Below are 16,972 nucleotides of genomic sequence, written 5' to 3' on the forward strand. Positions count from 1 at the left end.
CCCAAACGACAGCGTTGCAATTGCAAGTCGAAGATTCCAATTCAGGAACATGCAAATCAAAGCAAACTTTAATAAAGCTTTGCCTACCTTGGCCTGTGGACGGTGGACCACCGCACCTTCAATTCAGTTGAAAAACGAAACCCATTTCTCTCTCTTTTGATTTACTATGGTTTTTTTTTATTTCATGTCGACATCTTTGACTGGTTGGGTAAAACCTAAATTCCCACCTCTGACTGCTACCTTTGTTTCTTGGTCTCCAAGGCAAATTTCTTAATTCACATTGAATTAGTATGGTATTTTAATTTTATTAAAGTAATACCATTATAAATTAAATTATTTATATTAATTCTAATAAAATTAATTAAACGTACATACATAACTTCAAATTTAGACCGACCACATACATATAGGGATGGCAAAAAAATCAGAATCCGACAGGATACCCGTTTAAATAACCGTTTATGCTAAACGGGTATACCCGTTTCCCCGCGATTTTCCCCGATTACCCGATGGGGATCCCCATTTAAATCCTTGCGGTTTTTTAAGCGGGGATGGATATGAGTTTTTTAAACGGGGACGGGGGATCAATACCCTGCCCGAACCCGGCCTGTTGCCATCCTTACATACAGAGATGTTAGGCTTACTTCACAGTGATGTGAGTGGCTACGCTTTGCCTAGATTGATTACTGCTAATTCAAGGTTTAAAAAGGGCAAAATCTGTGGAATAATGCGTTGAAATAAAATATTTGTTCAGATAATGCAGTCGAAGGATTATTTGTCCATTTGGAGCGAATGCTACAGTTTTTCATAGGTTGTCATGTTTTTCAAACGACCTACGTTGGTCGCCATGTGCTCCGAACAACGATTATATAAATTTTCTTAAGGAACAACAATTACCTATATCGGTAATTATGCTTTTAGCCGAAGACGCACTGTGATACCTATGGAGATCGTTCGGAGCAGCCGGCGACCTCGTGGATCACTGTAGCAATCACCCAAAATGAGAAAATAATTCATAGACCGCATTATTCCATGATTTTTTTCCGTTGCATTATTCCACCGATTTTACCGTTTAAAAAGTAAAAAAGTCTTAAAAAAAAACTAAATTAAAAAAAACACTTAAGTGCTAAACATGTCTTTAAATTAAAATTTAAATACACATTCAAAGAAATTATAAAATATTCAAATGATCTAGTTAAGATTAGGCGCCAGCGTTGAATGCATAAAGCATAAATTGTAACATGAACGCTATAATTTTACCTAACGCATTGTCCATCAAAGATCCATCAAAGGGTTGCAAACATATGTAACTGTGACTATTGAAACACAGAGGTTAAGGATGGAGCAATTTATCGATCAAACAGTTAATGACCATCAAAATGCTGGACTTACTGAATTCAATCTCATTTTCTCTGAAGAATCATCCACCAACAACGTATTTGCTGGTATGAATCCATCATATTGATCCCACACATCATGTAGATCTTTACAAAATGCGAATTCTGACAGGCGTTTACACTTGCTCTGATCCTATACAGAGGTATACGACTATTGGAAAACAAACAAAGGTGGCGTCTTACATGAAAAACAGATCGTTTTGGAAATTCACGTTGTACGTACCCAAACATATGAATAGAAACTGAGACGACAAGTGTTGTAGTTTGTCAAGTGGACGATCAATGTTATACCTGGCATCACATACAATAAATTATTTACATAAACATAGGTATGCCTGGAAAAAAAATCAGATTGTTCACCTCAGCTTGGAAGACCAAATGGAAACAATGAAATTATCGAAACAGAATTGAATAAACGACACAACTCTTGGTCTCATTATAACATCTTTGACATTAAACAAAACAAAGGAATTGCATTAACTTTAACGTAGCAGTCTTCAAAAAAAAAACTTGAAGAAAGGTGGCAGACATCGCATACATTTAGGCTTGTTGAAAAAAAAACTACAATCACTACATTCACGTCAAGGATGAGGAGTTTCATTTGGAGTGGTGTTTGTGATATTAGGTATTTATTAGGATCTTCATAAGAGTGGTCCTTATCAGTAAGTTCCTCCTCCTCAACCTCATTGTCTTCTACAACATAAAAACGAGCTGCATTGGAATTAAACGTTGTAAAAGACAAAGGTTTATTCTACAATATTTAATACCTAATTGGTTATGGGATTTCAACGTGAATTCTGTTCGAATATGCGGCATATTCGATCAAATCTCCTCTTGAGTGAGGATATTGTGTCTCGAATTGCCCCCATCTCCACATTCAAATTATGGACTTGCAAATCGAAATGCTCCCGGAAAGTAACCATGTTCTCCATCAATGAGGCTAGAGTAACGTTGCTTGCTTCATGAACGTCCACCGTCGCTGTTGTCCATGGCGTCTGTATTGTCGTGCTTCTCTTCTGACGCTATAATTGCAAGTTTTTTATCACCCTTTACAGTCCAACCATTTTTTTTAGTAAAGTCGTAACCATAATCTACATCCCAAATTTGCGAAGCTTTTCCATCGGAAGGCCAAATAAACCAATATAGAAGAAGATGAAACAAAATGAATTCCAAAGTGGAATTACTCCTACGTCATTCTCGTTTATACTCCATTCATCCCTAAACTTAAAGCGTTAGCTATTGAATCCGGAGATACATATATATCATTTCCCATGACATACGTATGAATTCCTACAATAGTATCGCTATTAGGTGCATGATCTAAAGATGTGTTACTGAATAAAACTTGAACTAGGTTGGGATAATATTTTGCCTCTACACTGAGAAACTCTAGCCAACCCCACTTCATAAAAGTTTCTTTAAAGTCAAAGTTAAACTTAGGATTGAACATGAAGTCCATGTCCATTACACGTTCCATGTGAATTTTCCTTCTCTTGTATTGGTCTGCAAACTTCTTTTTCTCTTCCTGAGTTCTAAATTTTTGGTTGAAAGACTTGCCTTGAGAGTTTCCCTGGGAAGAAATTTGTCGAGGTTGTTTCCTGGCCATTAAAGAGACTCTGGAATGTACCGATCTACAACATAATATTGTCGACATCAACAAACACCACTGGGTTAAAAACATTATAGCATATATTTCCACCGTACCACGTGAAGATAATTACAATAGTACAAATTGGAAATCCTTAAATCGTAACATGTAAACCCTAAATGGTACTTGTAATTCTCATCAAACGAGAACCGATGTTGCAATAGATTACCCACTACTTTTAATAACTTGTAAAAAAAGGAAGTAACTAAGATATGCTGAAAAACACAATCTTTAATCACAACGAAAAACGTTGTATGGTTCAGTATATGCATGGTTTCAGTATGACTATACCTAGGGTGACCGTTCTACGGTTCACTATATGTATGGTTTCGGCTCTATGAGGAAATGGTACTCAAATTGTCTTTGATGTTGGTACCCCCTTAGATTGCCAAACCCTCAATCTTAACCCATTACAGGCATAAATGGATCGAGTTCAATTCGAGGAGATTCATTTCCTTATACCCATACGAGGAATAAATCCCTACGAAGGTATAAGACATATGTATCCCAGGGTTATTTGCTAAAACTCATATGAAGAATAAATTCTTACGAGAGTAAAGCATTCACCCCGACTTACTTGGAACGAAGCTCGGGTCTAGAGCTCATGTCATACAAATGCACGTGATGTGTGTGAGGAAGAGCGTACAAATCTTTGACTCAAAAGGAAACGAAAAACTCTCAATAAAACCTTGGACAAAGCTAAAATAAAAAATTAGAATGTTAGTATGACAATTAAAAATGAAGAAATTAAAATCTTCAATAATTGGATCATAAGTTACTTTCGTTTGTTTTAAAGATTGTGTTTTCAGCATAGCTTCTCTATTTTACACATATCATCGATTTTCTTGTCAATTGATACAAAACAATTCTTCATCTCGCTTATTTCTTCCCACAGTTCCCTAAACCCCTCAATTCGTTTGTTTTAAAGATTGTGTTTTCAGCATAGCTTCTCTATTTTACACATATCATCGATTTTCTTGTCAATTGATACAAAACAATTCTTCATCTCGCTTATTTCTTCCCACAGTTCCCTAAACCCCTCAATACATTTATTCCCAATTTCACCAATAGCAATAATCACCTCCTTCAATTCACTCATCATCTTGTCAACTTCTTTTGACATGCCAACGAAACTGACTTTATTCTTCTCACCAGACTCTTTCCCATCGAATTTCATGTTGTCCACTACTTCCTGCATTCTCCTTTGTCTATCACAAACCTTTGAAAAAAAAAATTTCATTTGTAGCAACTCAGATATTACCATATCATGTCTGTCTATCCCAATCTCATTCAGGGAAGTCCTCTTACAACCATCTTTCTCTCCAATGTTCTCTTCCTCCATCTGAGCACCCTACAAAATTAGAGTACACTGTTGAACAAGATTATTCAATAATTCATAACAAAACCTCACTGTTATTACCTTCTCTTTCCATGTCCATCTTTTCGATTTCAACTTGTTCATAATTCTCACCACCTCATCCTTGCCCCATGAAAGGATGCGTGGAATCCCTTTTTTGGTAGGTCGGGACACTTGCAGAATTTGACCAGAAATCAAACAATACAACATGGATTCCAAAGAAAATTAATCAATTAACCTCTACAACTCCGTTCACTTAAATAAATATTTTAACAAAAAAATCTTCAACACTCAATTACCTCTAATATTGTAAGGCAACCTTGCAAGTATCTATGCTTTTCGGATTTTTGGAAAATCATTATTGCCTCTATCAATTTTTCTGCAACGAATTTCGCCCAATTTAATTTGCCTTTCATCCCTTCGTCACATAGCAACTTCAGATAATCTGTTCTCGATGATGAATCACCCGTTGGAGGAAGAAATATTCCAAGAACGTACAACAAAACTCTAGCCTTCAAATCATCACCAACGAATTTTTTGCTTTTAATCTCGGCCTCGAGCTCAGCTAATGTAACATTTTGCTTTATATTACACTTATTGTTGTGTTCTTTCCATTCCTCACTCTGAAAATTTTCTTCAACACAAATCCTTTCATTTTTTAACCTTAACACGGTTACAACTTGTGCATCCCCCACAGGAGAATTATAGCCACTAAAATTAAGCATACAATTTTCAGTATCAATTTCTCAAAAAACTCTCGACATAACTCTCTACGAATTTATCGTCCTTTTACCTCAATCAAACTCTCAAAACCTAATTCTTTCACAACATTAAGGTTTCCCCTCACTTTCAACGCCTCCATCAAATCATGTAATCTTATCAAGCTACATCTTGTGGACACTTCCTACATTTATTTAAAAACAAAAAACTATGTTATGTTATACAAAACATTTAAAAAATATTATTTACCTTGCTTCTGTTTGTTTCTCCTTTATTTTTACATAAGGTTCTTTCTCCTCTTCGCTCATCAACTTCCATTTCGTTGTCGTTTCTTTTCTCACCTGCAATCAATGTTGTTTGATCAATAATGTTGATAACAATCCATCTCTATAACCTTTTCAATTAAATTCACATACAAATAGAACAAACCTTCTTATCATTTTTTGAAACTCCCTTCAAACGTCTACATTCCATCACACTATAAACATTTCAAATTTCTCATCAATCTGATTATTTATTATACTTTTAATCAATAACCAACTTTCAAACAAGTTACATATAAATACATGGTCACTTACTAAAAGTGAATATATGCGCACATTGATTTCTTCGGCCTTCCCTCTGTCTCAGTCGTATCGTGGTCCTGAAAAATATCTTCTCCCTCTTCTCGAGGCATGACAAAGCCTCCCATTTCATTGATTCCATCTTCTTCTTCCTTTACATTCAATTATTACAATACAAAACATATTACAACAACAAATTTTGTTATAAATTATAATGTAAATGTAACAGTAAACGATTATCTCATGATGTTTTATATCAATAACAGTTCAGTATAGTCACTTATCATGTACAACCTATAAAATTATCTACAACCTAATTTTTTGTCCTACAACCTATAATATTACATTTCGCTTGGTTTACTAACAACAATCAATTCACATTCCTTCAACCTATAACAATAATCAGTCCTCTGTTCCACAGCTTTACCCTATATAATAAACCCTAATCACTAAATCAAAAATAACTTAATTGAAGAATTTGTAAACTAGGGTTTCGAAAACGTACCTCTCTCTTCTTCAAATTGGGATTTCAGTTTTGTTATTATGACTTAATTTTTACTTCTCAGATGGAAAATGGATTCTTGAGACGAAAACCCTTGCTCTACTCTTTGATTATTGCCTTTATCGTCGTTAAACCGCTTATTTTATGTATAAATACTTAGGTGGTATTTGTTTTTGCAAAGGTAAAAGGTCTGCAATCTGCGGACCACATCTGCAGAAGAAGAGGTGGTCCAAAAGTCTGCAGTCTGCAAGAAGAAGACTGTTTGTTTTTTAACTTCTGCAGACTGCTAAAATAAATTGAAATATAAATAAATTAATTTTTTAAACTTAAAAGAGTTTTGCAATACTGAGATTTAAATAATTTTAGTTTTACAATACTGAAATTTAAATAATCCATACAACTACAATAATAAATTATTTAAAAATAAATCAATCCATATTTTAAAATAAATCAATCCATACTAATAAATTATTTAAAATAAATCAATCCATATTTTAAAATAAATCAATCTATACTAATAAATTATTTAAAATAAATCAATCCATACAACTAAATAATAAATCAATTCATATTTTAAAATAAATCAATCCATACTAATAAATTATTTAAAATCAATCAATCCATATTTTAAAATAAATCAATCCATACTAATAAATTATTTAAAATAAATCAATCCATACTAATAAATTATTTAAAATAAATCAATCCATACTAATAGATTATTTAAAATAAATTATTTTAAAATAAATCAATCCATATTTTATAATAATTTATTTTAAAATAAATTATTTTATAATAAATAACCTTATTAAATTATTTTAAATTATTTTAAAATAAATAACCATATTTTATAATTGTTCTTGAAGAGGTTTGAAGACATTTGAAGACATAAAACCATGTTTGCACCAAGAAGAGCTCGCGCAGACGTTAGAAGAGCTTCTGTCTTCTAAAAAACAAACGGTCTACGAAGCCTAATGTCTGCGAGTGGTTTGCGCGACACAGACATAAGAGGTTTGAAGAGATTACACAGTGAAAACAAACTAAGCCTTAGTATTTTCCCATTTGTATCGAAATACGTGGATTGATATGATACTTTTAAATACAATTCTTCATTCTTTTTTTTTACAATTCGAAAGTATCGATACTTGAGGAAAAACTTTCGATATAATCGATTTCCGACTAAAAAAATTGTACCCATCAACCGGAAAAAACTATACGTTACTTTAATGATATTGGTTACAATTTAAAATTTTACTTTCTTCTTAGTGTCACAACATTATTAAAAAAACCGTTATTGTTAGACATTTTACTAATATTTTAGGTTTCGACTACAAAAATTAAGTTCATGTTGCCCTCTTCCTTCACACATTAATGTTATAAGTTGTTCTCTATACTATAACCGATTTCGCTTTGAATTTATTATACAATTCGAAAATATCAAAATTCTTCTAAGTGAGTTTTAATGCTAACAAGGAACATAAATTACCCAGTTAAGCCATTCTTTTGTTTCCTAAACTACATGAAAGTTAATATATTAATTTAATATTTCCAATAACACTTAACCTATTTTATTAAGTTCCTTTAAATATTTTCGGTTACTGTTCTTTAAAATTACCCCTAAATCCCAGCAGTGACCGAAAGTGACGGCATGTCCAGCACATCCATGGGGCCCGGTCTCCAACACCAACCACGTCAGACTCGACTCAACCAAAGGTGTCTACACGCGTATCGGTTGCAAAGTCTTCTGCCACGTGTCCCCACGATTCCTTCAAGAAATCGACATCCCCTCTTCCTCAAAACAACATTGTTAATCACGTAAAAGCTCTCCCAAATAAATAAAACAAATCGACATTTGAATGGAATAAAGAACCCAACAAAACGTGGTTATAAAACCTATATAATTACACGCCTCTTCCCCCCCTTTTTTTTCCCATCTACTCGCTCGTCGAATTCAACAACTCAACGCTTAGAGTTTCCTTCTCCGCTTCAGGTGATTATAATCTTCTACCTCGCGTTGCCGAATCGCATTTTCTTTGCTTTTTTCTTCTTTCTTTTTGCTCGCCGAGAAGATGGAATGAAGACAGTGGTTCGTTTCATCATGGCGTCGCAAGTTTCTTCCTTTGTTTGTACTTCGTATAATATTATCACGGCTTTCTTTCGTTCTTGAACAAAGTAAATGGTGCATTAATCTTTCTTTCTTTCAACGTTTGCTCTTTGGCGGCGTTTGCCTTCGAAGCTTCCTGCATTTCTCCAGCCCCGTTTCTGAACGCGTTTTCTTTCTTTTTTACCTTAGTTGTCGTTTGATTTCGAGGTTTCTAAAGTAGGTGAAGTTTAATGGCTTTTTTTAGATACGATGCCATTTCGTTGACTTGACTTTTCTTCTTTTCTCGATTACTTGCGCTTTCTTAATAAGAAAATCTCTGCTTTCTAGAGGATTTCTCCGTGTCGTTGTTCTCTACTCTGTTTTCTTCAAGATTCTGTTGATTCATTTTGTCAATATCAAGCTCTTATTTTTCTGGTTGGTTTCATTGTTTTTTTTCCTTTGAGCGGATACAAACACACACACACACACACACACACACACACATATATATATATATATATATATATATATATATATGTATGTGTGTATGTATGCACATATACTTCTTTTTTCCTTCTAGTTATATTATTGGTTAGTTCAGTTTTTTTTTCCTGTCAATGCAAATTCCTATTTCTCTACCCCCTCTAGTTGCATCTGCTTTGGCTGATGTTAGTATTCTTTTTGTTTTCAACTTTGAGTTTTTTTTTAATTTAGTAAATTACAATTTTATTTGCATTTTCATTCTCCCCACCAAATATATAAACGATTCAAAACCAACTGTCTATTAATTATCTGGTAGTTGAATCTTTAGATTTTCTGCCGTCTATTAATTATATGTTATTGGTAGTTTTGATGCTGATTGATGGCAACTTGAGTATGACGGAGCCTGAAACTTTTCTGTTTTTTTGGTTTTCCAATAACCATTTTTAATTCAACCAATGAATCTTTTATGTACTCGGGGTCCATTGTGTTTTCCCCCCACGCTTCACTGTAGGCTAGTAATGTGTGGTACTGTGGTTGCCTTTAACGTGGTTCCCTATCTCGATAATACTAAATTGTGGGTGTGGTTGCAGTGTAGATGTTGCGGATGATGTTACGACGTAATTTGTTTTCTAAAAGTAACTATATTTCTAGATTACAAACGCTACTACGACTACGATATCATCATGACTTTGAAGATTGTTATGATGTGCTCATTATACTATGCTGCATTCGCAATTTAATACTATGCCTCTCTCCGCTTGTGGGGCATGACATTGTTTTCATTAAGCAACTACTATTTACTTTTATTTTTCTCTACCAAATGCCTTCCCTTAATCCCTTGTGGGCCAGTTTTCTTTATGAATGAATGCCTGCTGTTTCAGCTTTTTGTTTTTGGTTTCATTTAAATTCAGATTTTGGTGCCTTTTGCATGTTTGATTTGAGGATGATGTAGGTGTTTGTTTTTATCTTCCTTTTCCCCATACAATTACAATTTGAGTTAATGAGGGTGGTGTGTTCCTGCAATTTTGATCTTTTTTATATATACTTTGTTCCTTTAAGTGTTATAATTAGGCAATAATGTTCTACTAAAGTTTAAAAGAATACTATTCATTGGCAACAATTTGCCTTGAATTATCATAATCAGGTTGTACCGTAGATACATACTTTATCATAATAGTTTAGAAGTGCATGTAGAATTGCTGCCAAGTTGCTTGAAAAAAGAAGATAACGACACAAGACAGTGTTAAATGTTAGTGTCCAAAACTTTCGCTCTGACAAATTAACTTTTTTCTGGTAAGAAAGAGACTGAACTTTTAAAGGAATTTGAGGTTGTGAATGGTAATAAAAGGTAGAATTTACTCTATTTCCCGGAGATGATTTATCCCTTTTACAGAAAATTCTCGTGCTTATAAATTCTCTTTCCTTGCAAGTTGTGTGTCAGATGTTGCCTACCTGTTCTGACTGATAAGATGTTTCCCTTCTTCCCAATTTGTTTAAGTTTATTAATCTGAGCTGTTGGTTTTCATTTTTGTGTCATCTTTGCTCATTTTCATCTTCAACTTATATATAGTGCCTCTTCTGCCCCCAACCTTTTGGTTTACCTGAAGTAATTTGTTTATAATTGTTTGGTTTCAAACAAACGAATTTGTCAAATTTGTTTAGTGGATGTTATTTTGGATCTGTACATTAATCATAGTTCTTCAATCAATTCCCTGCAGATACTGTCCTAGTACATAAGTTTTAAGCAGAGTAACCAAGAGATATGAACAGGTTCGATTCTGATAGCAGGTTCTTTTAAAAAGTATTGTGATCTTTAGCTTGATTTTGCCCATTTTAACACACCCTTTCTGTATCAGTTTTCAGGGCCCTTATGCTTGATGGACTTCTCGCTTAACAGCTGTGACAAGAAAACTTTAAAGAGGAGGTTCTTCATTGATAAAAGGGTTGGCTAATTAGAATATCTGAGATTGAACATTAAGATTTGCTTTGTTGCTCGAGTGGAAAGTTTGCTAAGGAATCTGTTAGCTTTTACGTTATAAGTAGTAATTCAAAGCTGGAACAAATGGACCTGAAACCCAATCCCACTGCTCCTGTTCTTGCTGATCCTGTAACGATAAGCAAGTCAAGATTAGTAGTACCTTCTGGTCTGTTGCCATGCTCACCCCCGGCATCGGTGTTTTCTCCAAATCTATTAACTGCTCCTAGGAAAAAAGCTGGTATTCTTGATGATGTTCGTGCCAGCAGCTGGCTGGATGCTATGAAATCCTCATCCCCACGTCATAAAATAACCATGGATTACAACCATGAGCTTGTATCGGCTGATACGGATGTTGCATATCACACATGGATGGTATTGTTTCACTTTTACTTCTTCTCTTAATTTAACTTTGGAGCAAATTGATGGGTTATTGATGTCTCTGGTTTACTTCTCTACTTTCTGGTTTTACAGGTAAAGTATCCCTCTGCACTCACATCTTTTGCGCAAATTACAAATTTTGCTGAAGGCAAGAGGATAGCATTGTTTTTGGATTATGACGGGACGCTTTCACCTATTGTGGACAATCCGGATCTTGCCTTTATGTCTATTGATGTAAGAATGAATGGGTTGCCTGACAAGCCATTTGTAAAATATTACTTATTAGTAGACTAACCAAAGGTTTTTATTTAGATGCGAGCTGCTGTAGAAAAAGTGGCAAAATACTTCCCGACAGCTATAATTAGTGGAAGAAGCCGTGACAAGGTGATTTGAGGATCAAGTTCATTAATAACTTTGGCATCTTCCTTGGCACTGTTTGATTGCCTCATAATTGCGTTTTAATTTTAACAGCATCTCGCTCCATGCCATTGTTTATTCAGGTATATGAGTTTGTCGGACTAACAGATCTCTATTACGCCGGAAGTCATGGAATGGATATCATGGGTCCTGTTAGGCAATCTTCTGATGACGCTCCTAACTGCATCATATCTACTGATAAGCAGGTTTGTGCTACAAATTTTATAGCTTTCTACATCATTGCGTGTGTTTCCATGTATTCTTCCTTAAGTAAACTTTTCTCTTTAATGCACAGGGTAAGGAAGTAAACTTGTTCCAGCCTGCTAGGGAACTTCTACCGACGATCGAGGAGGTATGTAAATGTCTTCACGGTGCCATACTTTAAGCCCTCGACTTTTTCATCCCCGTTCTGATGTCGAGCCCTCATTCTTCACAGGTTTTTAACTCACTTGTCAAAAGCACCAAAGAAATAAAAGGAGCGAAAGTTGAAAACAACAAGTTCTGTGTCTCTGTTCATTACCGAAATGTAGATGAGAAGGTAGATACTTTGCTCGGTATAAGAAGCCTATATCTTTTGGCGATGATTCTTAATAGCATCTACATAATTTATTAACTTCTTGAAACCTTTTTTTGTTTACTTAGAACTGGAACACAGTCGCACAGTGTGTCCATGATGTCATCAGAAACTACCCTTGTCTACGATTGAGTCATGGGCGGAAGGTGATCGTTAAAGACAATCTGATTCTCTGATCTTTTCGTAAATTCATGTCGTGTTCATTTGATAATATTATTCATTCATTTACATAATTAGGTTTTAGAAGCTCGGCCTGTGATCGACTGGGATAAGGGGAAAGCTGTTACATTTCTACTTGAATCACTTGGTTAGTATGTTTCCTAGACTCTCTTCTTGGTCGTGTCATGAGGCGTTTTTTTTTTATCCATAATAATTGTCAATACAAGTGGTTCAGGGCTCAGTGATTGTGACGATGTGCTTCCCATCTACGTCGGAGATGACCGGACGGATGAAGATGCATTTAAGGTTCTGAGAGAGGGAAACTGCGGATACGGCATTTTAGTGTCTTCCGTGCCCAAGGAGAGTAATGCATTTTTCTCCCTTAGGGACCCTCAAGAGGTACGTAAAGGAGGATGGGGAGACCTGCAACTCTTTTTCTTGCTCGTGGGACTCACAGTTGTTGTATTTGATCCAGGTCATGGAGTTTCTTAAATCACTGGTGACGTGGCAGAAGAAGAAAAGTGCTCTCTGAATACAAGAAGTAACATGGTGAAGGAAAATACGCTGATACGAAGATAGACCATTATATCCTATAGTTAACACATCGAGGCATTGGAGAAGATGAATTCAGGCACAATGCTTCTTGTCTTAACTGTATATTTCTCTGCTTCAGTTATCTTTTCTCACTGCTAGCCAAGGATTAGATGCCTTTCGCCCATGGAAAACACAGTATTTTTCCCCATTCTTTCCAAGTATAGAAATTCCCCCACCTTTTTATTTATTTATGTATTTACAGACTCCTCTTGGATTTTGTTTTCATCCAATTTTCTCCTGTTTCTAGCCCTCGATATAATTGAATGGAAATACTCACCTTACCTTTCTTTTGGGATGGGATTGATGGGCGAGAACAACCGCCCTTTAAAATATATATATATACCAAAAAATTTAAATTATCATATATATATATATATATATATATATTATTTATTTATTTTTATTAATAATCTGTTTTCATTAATTTCTATTTTTTTAAAATTTTCTTTTTTAACGTAAAATCATTGTCATAACTACATGCATACAATATCATGTTTGTAAATATATTACTACAAAAGCTTCAGCTTTAACTCTATAGTCCCCTGTCCAACATCATTTGCCTAACCCTCTCCACATCCCCCCATCTACCTGCATTGCTATAAATCTTCATCAATAGCTCAAAATTATGTCGGTTATCCGGCTCCAGCTCGAAAAGTTTTCGACCAGCAATCTCTCCGATCTCTATATTTCCATGAACAGAGCAAGCATACAGCAATGCTCCCCACACAGTTGGCCCTGCCTCGAACTCCATTCTCTCCGCTATCAAGTTGAAAGCCTCGTCTATCAGCCCTGCTCTCCCATAAAGATCCACCATGCAAGCATAGTGTTCCATTCTTGGATCAATCCGGTACTTCTTTCTCATTAACCTAAACAGCCGTTCTCCGTTCTTAACCAATCCTAAATGAGCACAAGCTGATAGTATTGCCACGAATGTGATGCTATCAGGTGAAGTACCACTTTTCATCATCTGTTCAAAGTACGGCAGAGCTTCTGGGTGTTTACTATGACCGGAGATTATCGAATTCCAGGACACTATGTCCCCGCTCAGGCATTTGGCGAAACAACCAACTTGCCCCATCTAACTTCCCTACACTGGAGTACACCATAATTAAAGCATTAACAACCGATATATTTGACTCGATTCCTCGCCTGAGAACCCACCCGTGTATCTGTGTCGCCATCTTCAATGACGAAAAACTAGACAGAACTGTGGATATGGCAACAGAGTCGGGCTCAAATCCCTCTTGAATCATCCCACGGAATAACTGAAATGCCTCGACCGATAACCCGTGTCGAATATAACCCGTCAACATAGAATTCCAAGAAACGTTATCCTTACAAGCAATGTTATCGAAAACACGCCTAGCCTTAACAATGTCTCCACATTTTGCGTACATATCAATAAGAGCATTAAGCACAAACCCATCATTTCCAAAACCTTTGCGCACCACATCGCGGTGAACCGCTTCCCCAACATGAATCAACCCAATTCCAGCGCAAGCCTTCAACACGCGAGGAAATGTGAATCTATCAGGTTCAACGCCCTTTTCCTCCATCTGAAAGTAAAGGGCTAAGGCATCTTCATATTGTCCCAGTTCCGCGTACCCCGAGATAAGAGAATTCCATGGAAAAGCGGATTCGTTCCGCCTAGACATTTCATCGAACACCTGGTGGGCACTTTCCATCCGTCCGGACGCAGCGTACAACCTCAACAGTTTTGAAGAAATGCCCTTGTTTTTACGCAATAAGTTTGGGGGAACAAGACGATGAATCGCGATGCCGTGATCGATGGATTGCAATTGGTAACACGTTTCTAGCAGAGAAGAATATATTTCCGAATCGATGACTATGCCGTTCTTGACCGAGGCTTCGAGATCATTAACGACGGAATCGAGGGCCGCGAGCTTAGTTTGAGTGAAGGGCTTGTTTTTGACAAGGAGGGGGGTTGGGGAGGATCTTGGGAAAGGGAGGGCAGGTCTTCTGTCATTCTGAAACCGTTTTCGCTCTAATTTTTTCTGTTTCTGTTTCTTCTTGCTTTTGGAAGAGCAGTGCGAATGGAGTTTCGATGAAATTGTGCGTGGCTGCGCCTGTAAAAGGGCAACCATATTCGGCAGCAACAACCGAGTTCCCAAATGTATCGCCAGAGTATATTTAGGTAGAAGAAGGGAGATCAATTATGAAGCTGAACGCTTCTTCAATAAGAATTGAAGCTCAAATATTATTTGCATGTTATTGAGTAAATACTGAAGTAGATTGAGATGAAAATGAGAGCTTTCAAGCAGCAATCACCATCACCCAAACTATCATGTGCCTCTTCTCCTCAATTTATAAGAAGATTTGAAAATTAGTTCGTTTTTAAGAAATCAAACGAATTTAACTATCAAACACTTTGATTTTGACAATTTATCTATTCTTGATGCACCAACTTCGATTTTTCTTTTTGTAAAATAATTTTTTTAAAATTTCAACAATCTGTTTCTAAATACTTTGATTGCGTTATGCGAGGATGAAATCAAGACTTCAACTCCTCAAAATTGATCTAAAACGCTTTAGATTTTTTTAATGATAAATTAGGTCAAAAGAAAAGAAAAAAATAAACCTTAAAAACTCATAGATATAGGATAATTATTTCTTTTAACGGGTGATATAGAAAATAGTTACAAAATTAATTATTATACATTTATTTTAGTTTAAACACTTAAATTAAACTAATATAATTTCAACATTTATTTGTATAATAAAAGAGCACGAATTAACTTACTTCATTTGTTAAAAGAATCATTATTCTCAGTGATCACGAGTTTGAGCATCGATAACGAAAATAAGATGATTGAGTGTTCATTATTAAATAGTTAAAAATATTTATAATATATTCTATTTTTTAATTACTTTATCCTAATAAAAAAAGTTTTTATAAAGTCCGTTTTGCAATTTATTACGCTATGAGCCCTTTTTTATTGCCCAAACCCCTGTAAAGAATTGGAAGCCAGTTCTTGTGGTAAAACTGAGCATAGGACTCGAACTCGATCCGATCTGAAAAATATATAATTTTACCTTTTATATTTAAGAATAATTACAATAATATCCTCTATATATTATTTTTTCCTAATTAAGTTATTATTTTTATTGAATAAAAATAATATATTTTTTAATTTTTTCGGGTCGGATCGAGATAACTAAAAATCTGACTCGACACGACCCATGCCCATTCCTAGGTAAAACTCTGAAAACAAAAGAGACATTTATTGGTGCAGTTAGGGAAATTTGAATTCGATTGAAAGAATGAGATGGATTAGGGTTTAAGTTGGCAGAGTTCAACATTGCTCTTCTTGCAAAATAAGATAGCTACTCATTAATCCTACGGCATTATTGAGTAGGATAATACGAGTAAAATCATATTATCCGATCCTTCTTATCCCATTAATATTTGTTAGAGTTCATGCAATCCTTATGAATAGAAGTTGGTACAAGCGATAAATAACTTGATATTATTTGAGTAAGGTCTTAGATTCAAATCCTTGTGGATGCAAAAAATCATTCAATCCTTCATTCTTTAAAATCATCCTAGTATCTTACAACACATGCTAGGATATTAAGAAAAATAAAGGAGGAATGGAGAATAAATTTTCAATTTATGTAAAATATCTTACATATCCGAATTAAATTTTCAATTAAATTTTGGGTAAATTACGTATTTAATAACAAAATTATCAGTTTTGGTCCGTTTAAGTACCTAAAATTTCAATTTTTTCAAAAACATACCTAACATTTAGTTTTTGTTTCATTTTAGTATCGCGTCGTTAAAAGCTTATCGGAGAGGCTGACGGGGCATAGTTCTAGTGGACGGTCGACCAATCTGAATGGTGGATCACGAGAGAGACAAATCGACCAACATAATCCAGTTTCAAGCTCACAGACGATTGATGACGGAGATCAAAGGATGAATAAGTCGAAGAGTCCATCATCGCTTTGGGGAAGTGAAGACATTTTACAGTGAAACGAATGTCAGAATCACGTTCAATGGGTCAAAAATATATGAGTCGGAAAGTTTGAGCTTCATCGATGGATTGCAATCAGTAACACGTTTCTAACTGATAAGAGTATATTTCCGAATCGATG

General features: G+C 35.1%; 2 protein-coding genes across 3 annotated transcripts; one reads left to right on the plus strand and one right to left on the minus strand.

The window, feature by feature from the left end:
- The first annotated feature begins 10,416 nt into the window (after positions 1-10,416).
- LOC120174270 (trehalose-phosphate phosphatase A-like) lies at positions 10,417-12,857 on the plus strand. 2 transcript variants are annotated; one of them, XM_039181172.1, is made up of 11 exons: positions 10,417-10,523; positions 10,610-11,103; positions 11,203-11,343; positions 11,422-11,493; positions 11,610-11,732; positions 11,822-11,878; positions 11,963-12,064; positions 12,169-12,246; positions 12,338-12,407; positions 12,495-12,658; positions 12,735-12,857. In XM_039181172.1, the coding sequence occupies exons 2-11, from the start codon at positions 10,816-10,818 to the stop codon at positions 12,789-12,791; spliced, it is 1,152 nt and encodes a 383-aa protein (XP_039037103.1). In that variant the 5' UTR covers positions 10,417-10,523; positions 10,610-10,815; the 3' UTR covers positions 12,792-12,857. The 2 variants fall into 2 exon arrangements, with proteins under 2 accessions (XP_039037103.1, XP_039037104.1); XM_039181173.1 differs by lacking the exon at positions 10,417-10,523 and having other exon boundaries at positions 10,531-11,103.
- Positions 12,858-13,343: 486 nt separating this feature from the next.
- On the minus strand, positions 13,344-15,128 carry LOC120174277 (pentatricopeptide repeat-containing protein At4g25270, chloroplastic-like). The gene is given in 2 exon segments (XM_039181179.1): positions 13,344-13,892; positions 13,894-15,128. Coding segments are annotated over 2 exon segments (1,572 nt in total). The 5' UTR covers positions 14,959-15,128; the 3' UTR covers positions 13,344-13,385.
- Between the last annotated feature and the right edge of the window lie 1,844 nt (positions 15,129-16,972).

Source organism: Hibiscus syriacus, unplaced genomic scaffold (genome assembly GCF_006381635.1).
Source record: "Hibiscus syriacus cultivar Baekdansim isolate YM2019G1 unplaced genomic scaffold, ASM638163v2 tig00112044_pilon, whole genome shotgun sequence".
Lineage (NCBI taxonomy): Eukaryota > Viridiplantae > Streptophyta > Magnoliopsida > Malvales > Malvaceae > Hibiscus > Hibiscus syriacus.

Excerpts from the sequence above, each read along its gene's own strand:
- LOC120174270 (XM_039181172.1), top strand. The coding sequence starts at position 10,816 with ATGGACCTGAAACCCAATCCCACTGCTCCTGTTCTTGCTGATCCTGTA. Across the intron at positions 11,879-11,962 it reads TTCTACCGACGATCGAGGAG|GTTTTTAACTCACTTGTCAA; the intron begins GTATGTAAATGT and ends CATTCTTCACAG. Across the intron at positions 12,065-12,168 it reads ACCGAAATGTAGATGAGAAG|AACTGGAACACAGTCGCACA; the intron begins GTAGATACTTTG and ends TTGTTTACTTAG.